General features: G+C 46.1%; 1 protein-coding gene across 3 annotated transcripts in view; it reads left to right on the top strand.

The window, feature by feature from the left end:
- The window catches only part of TFDP1 (transcription factor Dp-1), a 107,459-nt gene that overhangs the window by 49,887 nt on the left and 35,779 nt on the right, over positions 1 to 21,793 (top strand). For all 3 annotated transcript variants that reach the window (XM_075563386.1, XM_075563389.1, XM_075563387.1), the window contains exon 3: positions 3,125 to 3,191. In XM_075563386.1, the coding sequence (XP_075419501.1) occupies positions 3,125 to 3,191 (67 nt within the window). The remainder of the gene's footprint in view (positions 1 to 3,124; positions 3,192 to 21,793) is intronic.

Here is a 21,793-nt window from a genome sequence, read left to right as displayed (position 1 = left end):
ATTGTGGGGCCAATGTGGCAGGAGGCCGTCTGGGCATCTGGCCTTGGTTTCTCAAAGCCCACATTTGGACACTCTCCAGCTCTTGAGCTCCCTATTGTGCTGGCCTGAGTCTCTGCCTCCTCCCGCCCCGGCCCAGCCCTCCTGGCAGGGGTGCTGGGCTGAGCACCAAAGTGTGTGTGTGTTTATGTGCGTATTCCTCATTTTGCAGTTTGAACTCTGGCTTGTGGACTGGGGGAGGGTGTACAGAGCATATCAGTTTCCCAATCAACAGCCCGTCCACATTTTTGTTTCCCCTCCCTGATGGCAGTCCCCACAGTGCACCGTCTCCCGTCCGCACTAGGGACCAGGTGATGCCTGTTGATTTTTCACCAGACCATCCATCCTCTCGTCCCCCCCCCCCCCAAACGGTGATTGTAAAGCTCACCTGGCCATGCACATATGAAAGACTGTATTGGAGAGGCTCTATTGGGAGGTACCTGCAATGAGGGGAGCTTCACAGTAGCCATGGTTCAGGTGCTGAGCTTGCGAACGTCCTAAGTCATTCACTCATAGGTGTACCTTCTAGCCACCCCTGCCCGACCCTGGAAGTGAACGGCTGTGTTTGTGTGTCATCTCCCAGGACCTGGGCTCCGACCTCAGATCAATGCCCCCTGGGACCCTACGTTTTGCTCAGAAGAGGAAGGGAATAGAAGTTTTTTGGGGGGTGGGGTGGGGAGTGCAGGGACCACAAAAGGACGGTGCGATAGAGGACTGTTGAAAGTGTGGCAAAAGATTCCTTCACAAAACGGGTATTTGAGCTCACACGTCCTCCAGTCAGAAAATCCAGAGAGCAGCAGTCTTTGTATGCATTCCTTTTACCTTTCCAAGCGTTGGCCCTGTGGACGGGTGAAGGCGACAGTGGTGTGCTTTGCACCCCGGGAATGTTCTTGGGGTGCTCCTGCCAGGCCAACACTGGGGCTCTCTAGCCATTTGCTTGCGTTGGGTCCCTGGAAGGTCCAACAAAGACCTAGAAGTGATGAAGCAGGAGGGATTATTTGGCTAAGATTAATGTCCTAGGATAACCCTTTATAAGTAGGCGTGTATGTGTGTGTGCATGAGGACCAGGGAGTTTTTAAAAGTTCCTAGGACTGGAAACACAGGAAATTCAGGACGGGTGATCCCTTCAGGACCAGTGGTGAGAGTGGCGATACCCGGAGAGTGGAGGGAGGGTGGGGTGGAAAGGGGGGAAACAATTACAGGGATCTACATATAACCTCCTTCCTGGGGGACAGGCGACAGAAAAGTGGGTGAAGGGAGATGTTGGACAGTGTAAGATATGACAAAAATAATAATTTATAAATTATTGAGGGTTCATGAGGGAAGGGGGGAGCAGGGTGGGAGGGGAAAATTAGCTGATACCAAGGGCTCAAGTAGAAAGCAAATGTTTTGAGAATGATGATGGCAACACATGTACAAATGCTCTTGACACAATGGATGTATGCATGGACTGTGATAGAGCTATACGAGTCCCTAATAAAATGATTTTTAAAAAAGTTCCTGGGAAAATGGGATGACAAGGTAATGGGATTTTTCCATGCAAGATTTGAAGCCCTTTGGTGACCAACTCTGCTGTGAAACCAAAAAACACCCCAAACTCACTGCCATTGAGTCAGTGCTGACTCACAGTGACCGCGGTGGGTTTCCAAGACTGTAACGGCTTACAGGAGTAGAAAGCCTGTCTGTCTTGGAGTCCTGCTTAATTGAGGAAAAGCAGTTATTACACGGAACTAAATATAATGGTACTCGTTTTAGGCTATTCCAGGGGCTCGTTTATTAGCGCTGGAGTTCTTGATATGGAAAATTCAGACCAATAGAAGACAAATCACCAGTAATTTTCAACACTTAGAGGCGATCATTTGTAACATTTGGGGTATTTCTTTTCAACTTCATTTTTCTATGTATTTGCCTGTGTGTTTTTACTCTTCACGTAGTGCTGTCTAGGTGCCTTATGAAGGAGCCCTGGTGGCATAGTGGTTACATGTTGGGCGGCTGAACGCAAGGTTAGCAGTTTGAAACCACCAGCCACTCCGAGGGAGAGAGATGAGGCTCTCTACTGCCCTAAAGAGTTACAGTCTCAGAACTGCCCCCCCCTCGCGGGGGGCAGTTCTTCCCTGTCCTACAGGGTGGATATCAGTTGGATCCGATGCCACGCAGTATAAATGAGTCAGAATTGACTGGGCAGTAACCGATTTGGATTGTACTTTGTGCCTTGTATATATATTTTCCATTTGATAATTTTTCATTGCCACTCACGTTTTTCTCAGTATTTAGTGCTGTGTGGCATTCTGCAAGCTGGAGCCATTTCCGGTAGATGTGTTTAGATTCTCTGTAATTTGGGGGCCATCCCAGATAACCCCAGGGGATGGATGTGGGGCCCCGAGGGGCTGGCACTCTGCCAGGTGTGCCTAGTTGACCCCATGGTACCCTTGCAGCACATTGTCCCCCTTTCATAAGATACGTGGGCAAACCGGTTGGGAGCTGTCCTGCCGTGCCCCAAGGGACAGAAAGCCCCGTGCAGCCTGGCCACACACCCCTGCTGGCTCTTTCTACAAAAAAAAAAAAAGCATGGCTGTGTGGACTCCAGATATGCGCTACCAGTTTGCTTTCCAGAAAGACTGAATTCATTTTCGCTTCTCCCTGCAGTTCAGGTTCATTCACCCTGCCCTTTGCCTACCTGAGGGGTGATCGTATGACATCTGCTTGCTGATCTAATAACTGCAAAGCCGTATTTCACTTATCCCAAGGGGTTAAAATGTAAAGGCTAAAAATTTCAAATTGATCTTAGCCAAATAACTTACCAACTGAGCATATCACAACCGGATCCATCTGCTTCCCAGGAGAAAGAGGCACATGTTAGTTGACCGTTGACTAAGCCTGGGGCTTCTCACAAGTGGCTTTCTGGAACAGGAAAAAAAAAAAAGCATTTGCATCTCAACGGAGTTGCACATGACTACCCTTTCCCCTGCTTTTCTTTAAAGAACTTACTTTCCACCAAGCCCTATGACCGGGGTAGTTCATAAAAACACCCTTTAGCATGTAGCACTTTCAGGTATGCCACCTGTAAACCCGTGTTTATGTTTTGCAGGCCGGTCTAATTGAAGCCAATGGAGAACTAAAGGTCTTTATAGACCAGAATCTTAGCCCTGGAAAAGGTAAGGAAGCCGATTTTGGAAATATTGTTAAGCCTATTAAGAAAATGGTAAGCTTTGTGTATTTATGAATTCCTTGAATAGTAATGCTTCCTGATGACTCGTGAAGCTTCCAAATTGTCCTGTTCTCAAAAATCTCACGTTGATGGATATTTTAAAATGTCATTACATTTTAATTCTGAAATTACACATGCATATGCATGCATACACACACATATCCAGGGGCTTTGATTTAAAGTAACAGAGACTCTGCAGAGATTCAGAAATTAGGGAAGTAGAAAGAAGAAGCAACTCTTATTTCTATTCCTTCTACTCAGAGATAATGAACATGTGTGGTGCGGGCCTCTGCAGACTTTTTTTCTATGTACCTGTTCGCCTTGCCATTTAGAGCCAGCCAGGAATGGCAAAGATCATCTTTCATGCCTCATATATGAAGTAGACATCTTTGCATGTCAGTAATGAAACTCTTGTCTTTTTTTTAATAGCTCTTGAGTAATTCATATTTTTTATGTCAGGTCAGGGCCAGGACTTCTGTGCCTTACAGTGGGGCAGAGCGAGTGTGTAGAGATGAAGAGTTGAAATCCATGTCTTTTCTGACAATGGCGCTGCCTCCCGCTGGTTGATAGAGCGTATAATGTACTTAACGAATCCCACAGCACACCATAATTTTCAGCTCATAAAAGTGACACAGTGAACATCCTTGAGCCATATACATGTGAGCACCGATTTAACAATTTCTCTAGGAATAGACTCGATGTAGAATCGCCTGGTCAGAGGGGATGTATGTTTAAAACATCCGTGCAGAATATTTCAGTTTAGCGCTAAGGCCATACTGTTGTGAGGCTTTGATAGTTTGGGGCAGGGGAAGAGGGTCATTTTGGCTCCGTTTGTTATAACTCACGTAAAAGACAAGCTTCAGGGAAAGCCTGCTTGTCGGAATAACAGGTTTGGCTCAGGGAGGACTGGTTGAGGTCACTGTGAGTATGAGTGGGGTGGTCGTGTCTGTACGGATGTTCCTGAGGCCAAACCAGGAGCTGCTGTCAAGATGCTTTACAGGTGACCCAGGGAGGCAGTGCTACCTGAGGTTTGGTTGAAAGATTCTGTCGTTTTTGAATTACTTGTTTCTTTGACATGCACTTTTCCACCCCGATGATGATGAAGGCCATGTTAAGTAATCTCTAAAAGTCTGGGAGGACTGTGGAAACATTTGAACTCGCTGACCTGGGCCATTGGCCCCACCTTTCCCCCCTCAAGTGTGTCGGCTCTCTCACGCTCAGCCGTTTCTGTCAGGACGCTAAAATGTAACCCTCACCGTCTCCACACTGTCTTCCAGAGAGCGAGCCAGGGTATCCACGTTCTGTGAAGCCAGTCCTCCATCTGTTGTTTCCTGCTGGGGTCTCTTCCCCTCCTCCCAGGGCAGAGGGGCCCAGAGTCACCTGACTTCCAGTGTCCCGAGTAAGCCCGTGGCTGTGTGGGTTTACTGCCACCTCTCCCCTTCTTTGTTGCTTAGGGACCTTCATGGTTTGGTGACAGGGTCTCCTCCCTGGGAAACCCTGCACACACAGCAAGTGGCCTGCATGCAGGACTGACCGCTGCCTCCCTTGCCCTCTGCTGGGTGCCCGTGTATGGGGCACAGCTGCACAATCTCTTGCCTTGCCTCTTGCAGCACCTGTCACCCCATCACTGCTTCCCTCCTGGGCCGGCAGGGACCCATGCTCACTGCTCCTGTGTCTCAGTTGGTAGTACATCGTGGCCCCAGGATAAACGTTCGCCGTGTTCTGCAGGAACGCAGGTTCCCATGGGGAGGCTGGGTACGAGGCTGAGTTTATTTTTTTTCCCCTGAAGACGCGATACCTTCTTCTTCCTATTTTTCCAAGGATGCAAATAAAAAGTACAGAACCCACTTCAGGATTAAACTCTCCCCACCCCTCCCCCCTGTCCCCTGTAATGTATAACATTAGCTTTTGCATGCTTCCTCCCCCTGGTAGTGCATGGCACTCACAGATGGCTCGAGTGGAAAATCGCTTCAGTGTCACCAGCTGCACATCTTGAAATCTCCAGCAGAACTTCTGGGTTTTCTCTTGATAGGATGAAGCACAAGTACTCATTTTAAAAAATCTACACACCTTCTCCCTTGGAAATGATGGACTCTTTCATACAGCATTTGTTCTGAGTTTCTCTGTTGTTTGGATGCCCCCCAAATAAGCTCACTTCACAAGTCGGGTTACTACCTTCTTAGCTGTTCTGACTAGCAGACTCTGCCGTGATCTGATTGGCACAGCGTTTCCTTCGGAGCCAGAGTTCTGTGGACAGCATTCTTGACTGCTTTGGGGCAGTTTGGTGTCAATGCGCTGGCTATTCCAGTTAGACCCCTTTTGCAGGGAGAGATGTCAGACGTCCATGCCTTTCATTGAGAGTGTTTTACCCACTCGGGTGGTCTGGCGTATTCTCCACTATTTGCAGCAAAAGAGCACTCTTATCATCCTTGGTGTTTCCCAGCCCCCCACTCCTCTCCTGAATGCTCCCACTCCAGTGCCAGAGGGCTGCCTGCATCTGGCCTTACTGCCACATGCTCAAGGCTACGCCCCTTCTGCCCTGCTCTTGGTGGCGGTGGGTGCTGGCGAGCCCTTTTTGTGAACCCTAGCAAGAGTGGAATTGCCCCAGTGGGGTCTCCAGGCTGGGATCGTTAAGAGAGCAGCGTGCCTTAGCAGGTTCAGTCTGAGCATCAGTTAGCAAGGTCAAGATTGGACTTTTCGAGTTGGCCTTTCCCTGTCTGCATTTATGCAGTCCCGGCCCCTGGGAGCCCACCTGGCTCTCTGGCATTCTGCTCTGGCGGGCTCTGGCCTCAGCCAGCATGCCCCTCCTTGGCTTTCCTGCTTTCACTCCCACCTCATGGGCACCCATGGGTGAAAGACATCTTGACTTTTGAGCAGGTGATACGTCCGTATTGCTTCAGAAAGGGACACTGTCCCTGTCTCCTGGTTCTCCTCCAAAGTCCAAACCCGTGCCCTCTGCCATTCAGTTCTTTCAGAGAGTTTTTAAAATTAGCAAATCGATCTTGCTCATTCAGTGGCAGAACCGCACGTTCCGTGCATACACTGATAGACACTGTGGTAGGGTGAGGTGACTTGGGCGCCAACGCAGGGATTCCTTGGTCACACCGACTACTTCGGGGGTTCCAGTTGGAATGAGCTCCAGCCCGGGGAGGAGGCGGACAGGTAGGAGGTGGTCACCATCCAGCGTGGTGTCGGTGCTGGCTGATGCCAGCACAGGATGCTGTGGCAGACCCAACCTGCGCTTGGGTAAGGGCTCGAGCCATCGTGCTCAGGGAGGGCTTCCTTGAGGAGAGGCCCCTGAGCTCTTGAAGGTGAGTGGAAATGAGGCAGGTGAGCCCAAGGCGTTTTGGCAGCAGATAGACCATCAACCCAAACTAGACACACCGTCACTGAGTGGGTGCCGACTCATAGCGACCCTAGAGGACAGATAGTGTATTTGCCCACTGGGTTCCCGAGATGGTAACTTCATAGGAGTAGAAAGCCCCGTCTTGCTCCCTCAGAGTGGCGGATGGTTTCAGACTGTCCTGTCGACTTGGTTTGCCCCCCAACATGTAATTCACTGGGCCACCAGGGCTCCCAGATAGTCTACACAGGGAACCCGCAAACCTGACCAGGGCAGAGGGTGTGGTGGTGGTGAGAGATGAAGTGAGTGAGCTGTAGGCATGGTTTGGGCAGGGGTGGATCCTATCTGTATTTCATCTCTGGTCTCTTGACATCATTTGGAGTGTCTGCTGCCTTGAGCGCTGGAGAGGAGGAGAATTTGAAGGCGGAGCTGGACCGCCAGGACCTGTGTTCATTGTCTGCTGTTTGTGTGGAAGGAGGCAAATGACAGAGCTCGTTACTCTCAAGTCAGCTCGGACTCCGAGGGGCCGTGTGGTGTAGACTGGTATTCTGCAGGAGCAGAGCATCCCCTCTTTCTCCCCAGGAGTCCCTGTGAGTCAGAGTGAACTTGCAGCCAGTGGATTTGGCTTTGGTGTTTTAGGCAAAACTGGGAGGGGTTGAGCCTTGCTCCTGAAAGCAGATGAGCTCTGCAAAGGGGTCTTACATCAGGGAGTGACAAACGATTCCATGTATGTGTCCCGCTCCAGAAGAGAGGCCTTACCTTTTCTGCTCCCGCTTTCCAAGAGGTACCGTTTTTCAGTGAGTTGAAGATGCGGGATTTTTGCTTTGAACTGAAAAGATGGTTTGTTGATGACCATCAGCATTATCTCCAAATCACGTCCACACGAAGAATTAGTTCTTCTGTTTGGCCGCATATTTCTGCGATAATATAAATTCGTTCCTTGAGTTTGGCTTGCTTGTGTAATTGTTGCTCGATTCCCCGTATTATCGTAAAGACCTGTCTATCTAAATTAGTTAAGTGTTGGGCGTGGAGTCAGAAAACCTGGGTGGTGCCCTTATTAGCTTTGTGACCTCATGTAAGGACTGAGGCCCTGTTTCCTCAGATCATCTTGCTTGCCTCACAAAGTAGCTATATAGAGCACATGATACATGCAGTGTGTATTGAAATTCTTGTAAGCTGCAAAGTGTTATGGGAAAATCGTCATATGGGCTTGATGGTTGCTGATGGCAGTTAAAATTGTGTTTGCTTCCACAGGTTAAAGACTGCGATGTGTTTCGCTCGTAATCTTACTTGTCATCGGCATTGCTTCCAGTTTACATTCAATTGCTCTCGCCTAGCTTCTTGCATGTATTCTCTGCTGTTTCTCTTTATTCTGTAGTGTACCTGACGCCCCACGTGGTACTCGGTTTTATAATCTACCTGGGCAATTTTTGCTCTACTTTTTCCACATCAATTTAAAATCGTCCAGTGTATAATGTTGTTCACGTACGATGCTCCTGTTTGAGCACGGTCGTGCTTCTGCAGACACGGGTACCCTAGGGTGTGCCTCGAGCCCGTGTGTACTGCAGTCACTAGCACGGTCAGGATGTGCCTCCACGTAGCACAGGCGGTCGTTGGTACCCCGAAGAGCCACATGGCTATAGGCTGTTAGGAATTAGATGGTGTCTATCCCCCTCCCGCCTCCCAAAACGGTGTGTCAACCTGGCAAGGCCATGGTTTTCAACATTGTGCACAATTATCCTCCGTTTTGTGATCATCTTCTGTTACAGTCTGACCTGTGCTGGCCAGGAGGCAGGATGCAAGCTGCAGGATCAGGTTGTATTTTGAGACATGAAAGATTAGAGGGCCCTCCCGCCACCAAGAGAGAAGAGCTGGTGGTCCAGACAGACAACACACAGCCCGTGGACCTGGGCTCGCTGACTGAGAATGTCCTAGAGCCGGGCGGAGAGTGATGATGGGAAGCTTCCCCCAGGAAGAGAAAGCCTTTCCCTAGAGCAGGGGTCCTCAAACTACGGCCCATGGGTCACATTGGGGCCTGCCGAGGACATTTATCTGGCCCACCGAGTGTGTCCCCCCCCCCTTTTTTTTAACACAAAATGAGATGTGTGCGGTGTGCATAGGAATTTGTTCTTTTTAAACTATAGTCCGGCCCTCCAACGGATCTGAGGGACAGTGAACTGACCCCGTTTAAGAAGTTTGAGGATCCCTGCCCTAGAGCTTGGCTTCTGGCCTCCTAAGCCGTGGGACAATATGCCCCTCTTTGTTAAAAGCCATCCACTTTGGGGTTCTTCTCTTACAGCAGCGCTAGAACACTGAGTCCTGGGTGCACTTTCCATTCTAGAATATTGGAGCTGCCATGTATGTGTTTCAGCATGTGAGAGAGGAGGGGTGGTCCCTACTGTAGCACGCACCGCCTACCGCTGTAGTCCCGACTCCTCCACCCTGGCTCCTCGCTTCCTATTATAATTATTGGTGCAGTAAACACACTATCAGTGTGCCCAGTCACCAGTGGGGAGCTTTGAGTCCACTCAGAGACACCTTGGAAGAAAGAGCTGGCAGTCTGCTTGTGGAAAATCAGCCCGTGGGCCGTGGTTCCCCTCAGACACATGTGGGCTGGGCTCTTCCTGAGCCTCACACCCCTCCTCTCCCGCCCTTTCCTCTCACCCCGGCTGAGTGGCCGTCTGGCGGGGTGCTGGAGGGTGCTGGACTTGAGATGACGAGGCTCCCCTGACTCAGCATCGCAGCGCCCCTTATCAGAGTGAACACTCTCCCGCCGCTATCTTCCTGTCACACGGAGCTGTGTTCACCAGGAGTTTCCTTTTGCTTTCGAGTCCATGCTTTTTCAGGATAATTTTAGCGCACACTCTGGCTGGTTTGAGCAGTACCCTTTGGGCCATTATTATTTCGTGAGATTTGAAGGGCTTGGTGGCCGCTGGCAGGGCATCTCACTCCTTGGAGCATGCGGCCAGATGCTGGGGGCTCACAAGTGAATAAGACATAGACCCTCATAAACAAGCTTCCTCGGGTACGGGGAAGTGGTCCCTCTTGCTCTGGGGTGAGAGACGTCTCCCTGCATGGGTATAAAGCCTGGTCCTAGATGGTGACTATAGGCACTGAGAAGAAGCAACCTGCCTCCTTCCTGCTCCTCTACCCCTCCATTGGTTGTAACCCATAATAAGGACCCATTGCCATGAATAATATGCCGTCCATAGTAACTGCAGAGTTGTAGCTGTGATCGACACTTTCTTTCATGTGATAAGAGCTGTACGAGCCCCCAATGAAATGATTTAAATTTTTAAAAAATTAAAAGAAAATACTAAGCATCAGTCAACTTGGAGCTTACCAAATTTGAAACGCTTGTAAATCTTTCTTGCCCATTAAAACTTTGAAAGGATCGATTCCTGGGAGGAAAACTCACGTCTGGCTCCCACATCTTACGGGCACCATTCCTGCTTGCTGCTTGCTACCAGATAGGTGAGCTGGGGGGATGAGGGAGCAAAGGTCCAGATTCTGAAAGACACCTCCTTGCTTTACTTTCCAGCCTTCATAAATTGAGGCCCATTGTCCCAGCTGTTGTGGGTCCCTGCCGTCTGTCCTCTGACTGAGTCCTGGGAATGACCTCTAAGGACAGGAAGAAACCAAATTTACAAAGAACTAGCCACAGGGCAGGAAGTCTTCTAATTCAGAGGATCCTGTCCCAGGCATGTCGGGGTGCAAAGTGGCAGCGGTGGGCACATCTTTCTGGAGGGGGGGGCAAATAGAGCACTGGGGTCCTCACCGAGAAATCTGGGAATGAACAGCCGCAGCCCCACAAAACGGTCAGATCCAAGCAGTCAGGTGCTGGCTACAGTCCTGTGAGTGTAAGGACTGCAATGGGGTCACCGTCACTCCAGCGAGAACGCAGCAGGCTTCCCAGAGAGCTACGCCTCATTTTTCCATCCAGGTTTCTCTTGCGTACTAGAAGCTGCTTCAATGTTCATGAAAAGGCTGTCTCCATACACGATGGCACATTCCTGCAGGGAAATACAGCAAAGCAGCGGACACAAAGGAATCAAGGCCATGCAAGGCTAAATCTCCAATATGTTATGTTCAGTACCCCCACCCCACCCCCCAAAAGTAGTAGGAGAGCATCCACAGTATGCCAGCATACGGAATTTGAAAACACTTAATCTGACTCTACATCAATTTGTTGGCTTTTATATATTTAATGAAAGCAGATTGAATACACATTGGCTAGAAAGGCTTAGGAAATGTCAGTGCCGGCTTCAGCTGTGCCAAGTATTCCGCGGGGAAGGAGTGGGAGGAAGTGGCAGGGCAGTGTGCGGCTCACAGGGTGGTTTGGCAGTGAGAGGCCTTAATGTGCGCTCAAAAATTATTCTTATGAAGATTGAATAGGATTGTCTGCTGCTGGTGTTCATTTGACTCCTTGATTCTTCCTGTGCAAAAACTCAGCAGGCTTTGTACATTCTGCCTTCAGTCGTTCTAATGTTTTATCTTATACGGTGACCGGTAGGGTCTGTTTGGTTTTCCTTCTAAATAACCTGTCCCCATGGTTGCATACTGAATAGAACTTCCCCCCAGTGATCTGCAGTGCCTGCTGGCCTGCCTACTGTCTTGTAGCAAGCTTCCCTCTGTCCATGGGCTCCCTGTGGGTTCTCGTCCCCCTTTCTCTGTGTGTCTTGCCTCAGCAGAAGTATCCCACTATCCTAATTATTGTTTGCATGTCTTTATATATGCCTTCACACTGCTTCTTCAAGATTGCCTTCACTAGTGCTTGCCTTGTGCTCTTCTGAATAAATTTTAGAATTGGCTTCGGTTCTTTGAAAGACCCCGTTTGACACTTTTTGATGGGTAGATTTTTGAGCAGGTTAGTAGTCTCTCTTTTTTGTGAAGTGAACAAGTCCACAGTTGGCGTGACCTAGCAGCTCTGCCAGGAGGAAAGACTTGGCGTTCTATGCTCGCCAACCTCACGGAAACGCCAGGGAGCAGTTCTGCCCTCCAGGATTGTTGTCAGAGGCTGTGGGCGTTTTGCTGTATGTATGGCATTTCTGTACAAGTCTTGGTATGGACACATGCTGTTATGTCAGTTGGGTAAATACCTAGGAATGGGAGAGCTGCATATTTGGGAGTTATGTGGTTAAGTGTTTGAGAAGCTTTCCCTGAAATACTCGTATTTGTGCATTTTTACCAGCATCGTATGATAGTCCTGGTGGCTCTCCATCTTTACCAACATGGCGAAGATTCGTCTTTTAATCATTCTTTCAAATTTAGATATTGTAGCAGGTGTGCAGGTGTTTGTGTGTGTGAATTTGCACTGACATGTCAGCGTTACTCTAGCCACTCACCACAGTCCCGTGGTGTCTGGAGGATTTCTTCCAGGGTCCATCCCACATTTTGGTATTTTTGTTTAATGCGTTTTCTTTGATGTAGTCGTAGTGGGATCTGAAGGTAAGTAAGAAGCATTGATACTAAGGATCCAGTTTGTTGTACACATCAGTTCATTTTAAAACAAAACATGTTTGAACATAGGTCTGCAGTCACTGGATGACTGCAGACAAGTTCTCTCAGTAATACATTTCTCTTGATCTCATTATTCCATGGGGAAAACGGCTTTTTTATTTTTTTAAATTTTTTTTATTTTAACAATTTATTGGGGCTGATACAATTCTTTTCACAGTTCATACATATACATACATCAATCGTATAAAGCACATCTGTACAGTCTTTGCCCTAATCATTTTTTTCTCTTTTCTTCTTTTACATTTTATTAGGGACTCAAACAACTCTTACCACAATCCATACATATACATACATCAATTGTATAAAGCACATCCATACATTCCCTGCCCCAATCATTCTCAAAGCATTTGCTCTCCACTTAAGCCCCTTGCATCAGGTCCTCTTTTTTTTCCCCCTCCCTCCCCTTTCCCCCCTCCCTCATGTGTCCTTGGTAATTTATACCTCGTTATTTTGTCATATCTTGCCCTATCCGGAGTCTCCCTTCCCCCCTTCTCTGCTGTCCCTCTCCCAGGGAAGAGGTCACATGTGGATCCTTGTAATCAGTTCCCCCTTTCCAACCCACTCACCCTCCACTCTCCCAGCATCGTCCCTCACACCCTTGGTCCTGAAGGTATCATCCACCCTGGAGAAAAACTGCTTTTGAAGTCAGGGATAAGACCCTTTTTGGAACAAACTCAAGAGGGTGTTTTCCACAGTTATTGAAGCGTTGCCACAGTCGATGAGAAGGCCGCCCCACATCAGACAGCAGTTTTTAGATGGAGCCAGCATTTTAAAGAAGGCCAGGGCGAGCTCACAGGTGAGCCAAGGAGAGGAAAACTTGTCAGCAACCTTGGCAAATCAGGAAACTAGTTGAAGTCCAGAACCTGGTGGATGACCTTAGAATTACCAGCTGGCTACCGACGTTGGGATCTTACGTGGTTCACCGTTTTGAATTTTAAATGACTAGCTTGGCCTCAGCAACCTTTCTGACGGATGCAAAACGTGCGTTCGGATCAGCTAGTGCAAATTGCTCGTCTATTCCATCGGTCTTTCAATAAGCAGCATTGAAGTTAATAAAGATGATTGTATGCAATGAACCATAGCCAAGGATGAGACTTGGATTTACCAAGATAACAAGTTCTAATCAAAACAGTGACCTTTCAGTGGGGTTTGCTGAGTCAGTTGCCTGCTAATATAGACTTATTAAGAGCTTACCTGTTTAGTCCTTGAATGCATTGACAGCTTTTATCTGTAAAGGAGTGCTTCATGTAAATTGTGAAGCGTATAGGTGCAGATCCTTTCACGGTCCTTTCGTATGTTGGTCCTTGGTGTCTCTCTTTCCCCCTTGATTTAGCCTGGCTAGCGAGTTACTCATTTCATTGTTCTTTTAAAAACAATTGTTCATTTAGTCTTGCTGATTTCCCTCCTCTCCCCTCTATTTCTTGGTACATTTTATCGGCTTCTGCTCATAGTTTTTCTCCTTTTTCTTTGTCCACTTTAGGCTTTGTTTCTTGTCTAGTATTCCAAAGCTGAATCTTAGATTATTTATTTTGGAACTTGCTGTCTTTCTTTTCTACTGCACGGATTTAATGATATCCCTTAAAGCCCTGCTTTTACTGCACCCTACAAAAATCTGATAAATATCACTTCCTCTTTTCACTGAATTGAAAGTATTTTAAAGTTTCTCTTGACTTTGCAGTTTTCTGTGCCTTTCAGGATTGGCGTTTTTATTACTGCAAACATGACTTGGGATTTTGATAGTGATTGCACTGAAGTGGTAGAGTGTCTTAGGTAGCTTTGCCATCTCAACCATATTAAGTCTTTAAATTCATTAACCCCTTGTGCCTTTCCACTTAGTTAGATAGTCTTTGATTTCTCTCGGGAGGGTTTTGTAGTTTGCAGTATACAAGTCTGTCACCTACATGGCTATATTTATTCCTAAATGTTATGTCTTTTTGGATGCCATTTTCTCTGGAATTGTTTTCTTAATTTCCTTTTCATTTTGTTCATTGCTAGTGTATAGAAAGAACTATGGCTGGTCTTTTTTTTTTTTTAAATGATCTTATATCCTGCAGCCTTGCAAATTCACTTCTTAATTCTGTAGTTGGTGTGTGTGTGCACCTATGTAGTTTTCTGTAGCGTTAACTATGCCATCGGTGAATTGAAAGGAGCCCTGTGGATTGGATGGTACAGTGGCTAAACACTTGAATGGTACCTGAAAGGTGGGAGGTTGAAGCCAACCGGGCTGCTCTGTGGGTAAAAGATGTGGCAGTCTTCTTCTGCCGAGATGTACAGACTTGGAAACTTTGGGGCAATTCTACTGTGCCCTGTCGGGTGGCTGTAATTGGAATTAACTCAGTGCTCGTGGTTTGGCTTGGAATGCCATCTGTACAGAGAGATTTTTGTTTTTTCCTTATTTCGATTTAAATGCGAACTTCTTTCTGTTGGTTAATTGGCTTTAGTGACATCACCTAGAGCAGTGGTTCTTAACCTGTGGGGTCGCTTACACCTTTGGGAATCAATGACCCTTTCACAGGGGTTGCCTAAGGCCATCAGAAAACACATATTTCCGTTGGCCTTAGGAACCGAGACATCGCTCCTCTATCCGTCTCCAGGCGGGTCCGCCCACATGCAGATAAGCCCAAATACGAGTATCCACTGTGAAGACTGTTACCCATGCTACACCATGCTTCAAGACAGAATTTCATTGATTTGAAATTAGAAATAAATATTTCGCAATATATAATTACATATTGTTTTGTGATTCATCACTGTGCTTTCATTCTGTTCAATTTTTAATAATGAAAATATATCCTGCATATTAGGGATTTTCATAACAGCAAAATTACAGTTATGAAGTAGCAATGAAAATAATTTTATGGTTGGGGGGGTCACCACAGCATAAGGAACTGTACTAAAGGGGTCGCAGCCCGAGGAAGGTTGAGAACCACTGTTCTACAGAGTCCGGAAAATAGAATATCAGTCCTGAAAATAGGGTCTCTGTCTTATTCTGGATTTTAGGAGGGAAACCCATTAAGTATGATCTTAACGCTAGGCTTGTAATACCTCCCAAATCTTTTGGAAATTTTGTTGTTTTGTGTTTGTTTGTTTGTAAAACACTATTTTTGTAATATTTTGTTGCTTATATTTGTAGGTGTGTCATACTTACTTCTAAATCCATGGCCAGGATTTATCCATATATTTCCTTCTAAAAATTTTACAGTGTTAATTTCCAGTATGATATGAAATATGACTTTGATTTCATTCCTGGCACTTGCAATTTGTGTTTTTCCTCTTTCCCCCTCCTTGATCTATCTGATGAGAACTTTATCAATTTTATGGGCTTGCTTTACAGAGAATCCGCTTTTGGCTTTATTTCCCCCCTTCTATATTTATTTGACTTGCATGCTTATTTTTATTAATTTCCTCTATCTTACCTATCTCTTATTTCTTAAAGTAGAAGAAGCTAAAATCATTGATTTGTATGATTTTAAAATGTGTTTTTTTAAAGCCACCAAGCATTGCTTTAGCTGAAACTCACAAATTTTGTTGTTTTTAAAAAAAAATTCTTAATTTTCAGTTCTAAATACTAATTGCTGTTTCTCCAACATTTAAAGTATGCTGTCCCTTTAGTTGAGTTGTTTAAGGCAGGAAGTTATCTCTGGTCCTACTACTGTCTCTGATAATTATGTAATCTTCTCTGGCATCGTCATGAGGGTGGTGATTTGGGGCAGGGAGGTGGTGATGAAGTGCTCCGTGTGTCCAAGAGGCCATGACCATAACAGGATTTGCAGGAGAAGTGGAGAAAGAAGAAACTTTGGTCTTGTGGGGAAACTTGGGAGGTTTTGATTTGAGGGCATTTAGGGAAATCAAGGTTTCTGTTTATTATCTCTCAGATACATACTATACAAGGGGGTACCCCAAGCCCCAGAATTGTGCTAGCAGGACGGAGCTTTTATAGTACGCATTTTTCCCGCTAGGTGAACATCAAGTGCACCCAGTGGCATCACCTGGGAAGGTCCTCTCTGGTCACAGTGAATTTTTTCATAAAAGCAGTTTCCCTTGAACCTTGTTTTTTTAGTGATGGTTGATTTAGGAGAGCAGTGTGCAGCTGTGAAATTTTGTTTCCTGCTCAGGAAAAATGCCTCAGAAATTGTTGTGATGTTGAACACAGCTCACAAGGCCAGCGCCATGGGAAAACTCAAGCGTAGAAGTGGCTTTCTGGTTTCAAAAGAGGTGAAATGTTGATCGATAGCAGACTTTGTTCTGGAGGTCTGTAAACTTCCAAGAGAGACAAAAATGTCGACTTATAATGCATTCGGAGTTCGGTCTACCAGGTCAGACTGTTGATCAAGCTTTCTATTTAGAGGTTCTGAAGATTGCAGACGGGAAACTGGTTTTGCCACCACAACGCTGCTCCTGCTCACACAGCCATCTCAGTGCGCCAGTTTTGTGCCAAAAACAGCATGCCTCTCTTGTCCATGCACCTTATGTACCTTACTCCACCTGACCTCACTCCACGCGGCGTCTTTTTGTTTGGGGGGGATGCAGAGGGACAGGAAAGGACAGCAATTTGACAAACTAGAGGAGGTGAAGAAAGAAGCGAGGTGCTGTCAGCCATCCAAACAGATGGGTTTGAAAAATGTTTCCAAGGAAACAAAGAAGAAAAATTTTTCAAGAACGGAATCGCAGATTTGACCAATGTATTAAGTGTAATGGAGAGTACTTTGAAGGTGATAAGGTTGTTTTGTAAAAAAAAATTTAAAGACATAGCTTTGGTGAAAAAAAGATTCCAGTTCTTTTGGGGTACCCCCTTGTACATGCAAATAAAGATAGAGAATTTTTATCAGGATATATTCTCTATGTAAATGTAATAACTTGGTTTTGAAATGCTTTGTAATAATAAAATGCCGAATAATAGCTTCTACCTTTGTTCTTGATTGTGTGCGTATATGTGGTAAGACACCTTTTTTTCTTTTATCTTTATTAGCAATGTTATTTTGTGTAGCATTGGTTGTTTGTATTCTCTTGGCTACTTTGATCAGGTTTTGTATTCTTAGGTCATATTTCAGATTTAAATATTTTCAAGAGAAATTGGTTCTTTAATTTTTAATTCTGTCAAATTCCAGAGGGTGAATTTTCCGTGTGATTCTTAGCTGTGAGGGGCTTTTGCAGTAACTTCTGTCTTTTTCCTTGCTAACCTGTAATGCTTCTATGAACCTCTACCTGTGTGGTTTTTTGGGGGGAGGGGCATTAATGCTGAGGAATTGGTGGGTGGTCATAGTGTATTTATAAGTTCCTGCCATGTTCCCCCTTAGTGGTTGTACCCGCAACATGGGGGAGTTCTAGCAGCTCTATATTTTGGCCGATGTTTGGTATGAATGGTATTTTAAAACCTTATGTGCTTTTTAACTTATCTTTTCCTCTTCCTGGTACCACTTTTTTCCCCCCAATCTCAACATTTAATAAACAGTCATAGTTGCTAAGACAGCCTGATAATGACTGGTACAATAGCAGACAGTCACATAGATCAATGGACCAGAATTGACAACCCAAAAGTAAATCCATCTTTAGGCAACGGATTTTGACAAAGTCCTGAAAGTCATTCAATGAGGAAGAGATAGTTTCTTTAGTGAATTATAATAGAAAAGCATGGACCCTAATTTAAAAAAATTCATCCTGCATTGTTAAATGCAGAATTTTGCAATATCACAACTCAAGACTTGAATTTTTCCAAGTTTTTCCAGTCTGAGAGATGCTTAGTGGATCCTTCTATTTTGGTTTTCAGAATAATGCTTTGTATCCCTGAGCAGTTCTTTGAAAGCTTCTTTCAGCCTTTATTTCTTCATTTCTTCCACTCACTTGATCTAATTTATGTTTTGGTACCACTTTTATAACCTGTGTTGCTGATAGATGATGGAGTTCCTGCCTTGCGTCACTCCTGTACCCTCTTGTCATTCTAAGGTGATGTCATGACCCCAGTCCATCTTCTTGGCTTTGTTTCTCAACATAGAGGCCCGCCCACCCTCTTGTTAGGCCTCCTGGTGTGTGAACATCAGGATATATTTTCCCACTTAGCCAAGTAGCCTCTCCCTTCTTTTCTGACTCGTGTCTGCATCCTGTCTGCCCTGCGCCTAAGAGAGACCTTGACTGAGTCCCAAATCCTCAGGGACAGCCTTCCCTGTCCACCATGGCTTCGTGTGCTCACCTCTTACTCCAACTTCTGGCTTCCCTCTCCCTCATCCAGCTTGCTGCCTCTTGTTAAAAATGGAAGACTTTTCTTTTTATTATAAAAATAATGCTTGCTCAGGGTTAAAGAAACAAACAACTCAAACTGTACCTAGCCACACAAATGAAAATATAAAATCAGTCTGGAATTCCAGCTCCCAGAACTTGCTTTGGTGAATGCCTCTCCATTTCCTGCTACAGTTAACGCCTTTATTTATTATGTGTGCTGCTTTGCATCCGTATTTCTTAGTAGTTAGAACCACTTGCATTACGGTTTGTAATGCTGTTGTTAACCTTTTATTGTGTGATAGTTCATATGTCTTGTGGTTTTACTGGGAAAAGGAGAGAACACCTACACCACGTTCTGTTTATAGAGCGTTGCTGCGTTTGTTCACGCAGCCATTCCACGAGGCCCTTTTGTTGCCACACTTTCTACATGACTCAGCAAATTTCTTCTGATGGCGTGCAATGCTCACAGGAGTACCTGGGGAGCCCTGGTGACACTAGGGGTTAGTCGTTGAGCTGTTGACCGCAGGGAAAGATGGGGCCATCTGCTCCTGTGACGAGGGGTAGTTTCGGGAGCCCTGGACAGGGCCACTCTGAGTCACAGTCAACTCTGTCTCGGTAGGTGTGGTTGGTTTGGGTGGTACAAACTGTTAAACAGACAGTTTGAAGATGTTCTCGTATGATGTATCTTTGGTTTTTCTTCTGTGTCAGGATGGTACCTTTCAGCTTTAGACAAACATTCTCAGGGAGGAGAGAGTTGAGATTTAAGCAGTGATGGAGAGTGCAAGATGCACTGTTACTCAAGCGTGGTTAGTTCTGTATGAGCTGCGCCCCCTTCCAAACACATATAGACACCAACACAAGTTGTGAGAGAGCCCAAACAGAGCCTGGGAGCAGAATGAGGAGTCCCGTTTTAGGAATGAGGGGCTGAGGCCATTGCTGCTGCAGGTGGTGGGGCACTTCTGAATGGACTTCTGTCTCACGGTAGGTAGCCTCCTGGGACAGCACCTGGGGCAGCGTAGGACTGCCCCGGGGGTGGTCTAGGCTGTAGACCTCCAAGACTTTCTCCCTTTGATCTTTTGGTTAGCACTCATATACCACCAGGGACCTTTAATCTTCAACTGGCTCTTACAATGGGCTCAATAGGAAATTTCAACAGAATTCATAAACCTGTGCTCTGCTCCAACCCTTCATCTTAGACAAATGCCAAGTCCGTGGCCACTGAACTGATTCTGACTCCGGGCAGCCCCAGGTTTCAGAGTAGAACTGCCAAGAAAACTCTTGGCGGGGCTTACCCCGGCAGTCACCAGCCCTTTCTTCTGTGGGTCTGAACTACTCCCACCTTTTAGGTCAGTAATGAACAGTGCAAACCACTTCCACTAACAACCCAGGGACCTTGTGGACGTAAAGAGCATTTGAAGCACAGCGTCTATTTTCAGCACCATATGAGCATTTCTGCACCTGTGAGCTAGGTTTCTGGGTTAGAGGATGGCTCTTTCCTCCAGTTAAACGTTGGTCGCAGGAACTCGAGGATAGGTAGTTTTGCAGTTCTCTGTGTGGTCTATCTTGAAGAAATTAGGCTGGAACAGTCATCTGGAGCCCATTTTTAGTTTAAATGAGCCTATGTGGATTCTCAAAAGTTGGGCTGTGCTTTTGAAACATCTCAGGAATATATGAGGGAATACCTCGTCGTCCTCGTCGTCCTCTCCCTCCCCTCCCCCCCCACACAAATACGGAAAAAAGCTACACTGGGCCAAGCTTTCGTAGTACGCATTTTTCCCCGCTAGGCGAGCATGTAACAACTCTGAGTTAGTGCACCTAGTGGTGTTGCCTGGGAAGGTTCTCTCTGGTCACAGTGAATTTTACATAAAAGCAATTTCACTCGAAGCTCACTTTTTGTGATGGCTGATTTAAGAGAACAGCAGGCAGTTGTGAAAGTTTGTTTCCTGCTTGGGAAAAACTCAAGTGTACGAGTGGTTTTCTCATTTCAAAAAAGATGAAATGTCAATTGATGAAAAGCCTCATTCTTGACCTCTGTCAACTTCCCAAGTGGTTGAAAATGCCAATTTGTAGTGCATTTGGAGTTTGTTCCATGAAGTCAGACTGTTAATCAAGGTTTCTATTTAAAAGTTCTGAAAACATAGCGTGTGTTAGTCTGGGTTGACTAGAGAAACAAGTGCAGAGATCCTCTTGTTTGTAAGAGAGAACTTTATACCAATGAGCAATTGTGTAATGAGACAACACCCCAACCCAGTGCAGATGAAGTCCATAAGTCCAACATTAGCCCCTATGTCTGATTCCGTCTATAAAGCCCTTTCCAGACTCGCATAACACATGCAATGACACCGAATGCCGGAAGATCACAGGCCAGTAGGTGGAAGGAAAGTCTTGTGGATCCAGTGGTGCTGGAAACAACATCGCAGGCAGTGGTCTCCACACGGCTCCTCCAGCTCCAAGGCTCTGGCTGCTATCAGCCTAGCTCCATGTGACTTGTCAATGAGGTCATCAAGTTGTGAACTGATTGACAGGCTAAACTCCACCCCTTCACTCTTAAGATGATACCAGATTATGGAATTACCACATAGTTTAACAGTGTGCAACAAAAGGCTTGATTTGTGGCAGATGGGGACTGGTTCTGCCACCACAACAATGCACCTGCTCACACAGCCATCTCAGTGTGCCGGTTTTTGGAGGGAAAAAAACTATGCCAATCTCTTGTCCCGTGCACCTGACTCACCTGACCTCACTCTGTGTGACTTCTTTTTCTTTCCATAATGAAGAGGGACATGAAAGGACAGCGATTTGACAACGTAGAAGAGGTGAAGAGAATAGAATGAGGGTGGAGCTGTCAGCCATCCAAATAGATGTCTGAAAAAATGTTTCCAAGAATAAAATTGCAGACTTGACAACTGTATTAAGTGTAATGGAGAGTACTTTGAAGGTGATGAGGTTGTTTTGTTAAAGAAAAAAAAAATTTTGAAAAAAAATTCTGGGTTTTTTTTGGGGGGGGGGTACCCCCCTCGTATGTCACCAGTAGGTGGCACCGTTGCAGTAGCCCTTCTGCAATGGAGGAATCTTAAGTCTTACATAGCATTGCATCCAGGCAAATGGGTGTGCAGATTATGGCAGGTGAGGGTGAAATGAATGAATCCTAGCTGTTGTTTAGAGGCAGCTATTTTGTGCTGTGATACACCTCCGCTTGGACTTCAGGTGTGGATTACCTCTAAAATACATCCTTTCCTATGCTCTCGTGGACGTGGTTCTAAGTTAGTTTGCCTTGGTTCATCAGTGCTGCCTGAGAGAGCTCACTTGAAATTGGATGTGGTGCCCAGGACTTTCTGTATGGAGAATGGCGTGTCTTCACTTTGGTAGCATGACTGGGACATTGCTCTTCAGTATGTGAGAAAGTAGCCTTGGTTATTGGTCTCCAGACCCAGCTTGCTGTGAGGGTAGTGTGTGCGCTCAGCCTGGTT

This window comes from Tenrec ecaudatus, chromosome 11 (assembly GCF_050624435.1).
Source record: "Tenrec ecaudatus isolate mTenEca1 chromosome 11, mTenEca1.hap1, whole genome shotgun sequence".
NCBI classification, from domain to species: Eukaryota; Metazoa; Chordata; class Mammalia; order Afrosoricida; family Tenrecidae; genus Tenrec; species Tenrec ecaudatus.
Note: the sequence above shows the minus strand (reverse complement) of the source record. Positions and strands in the feature narration are given on the sequence as shown.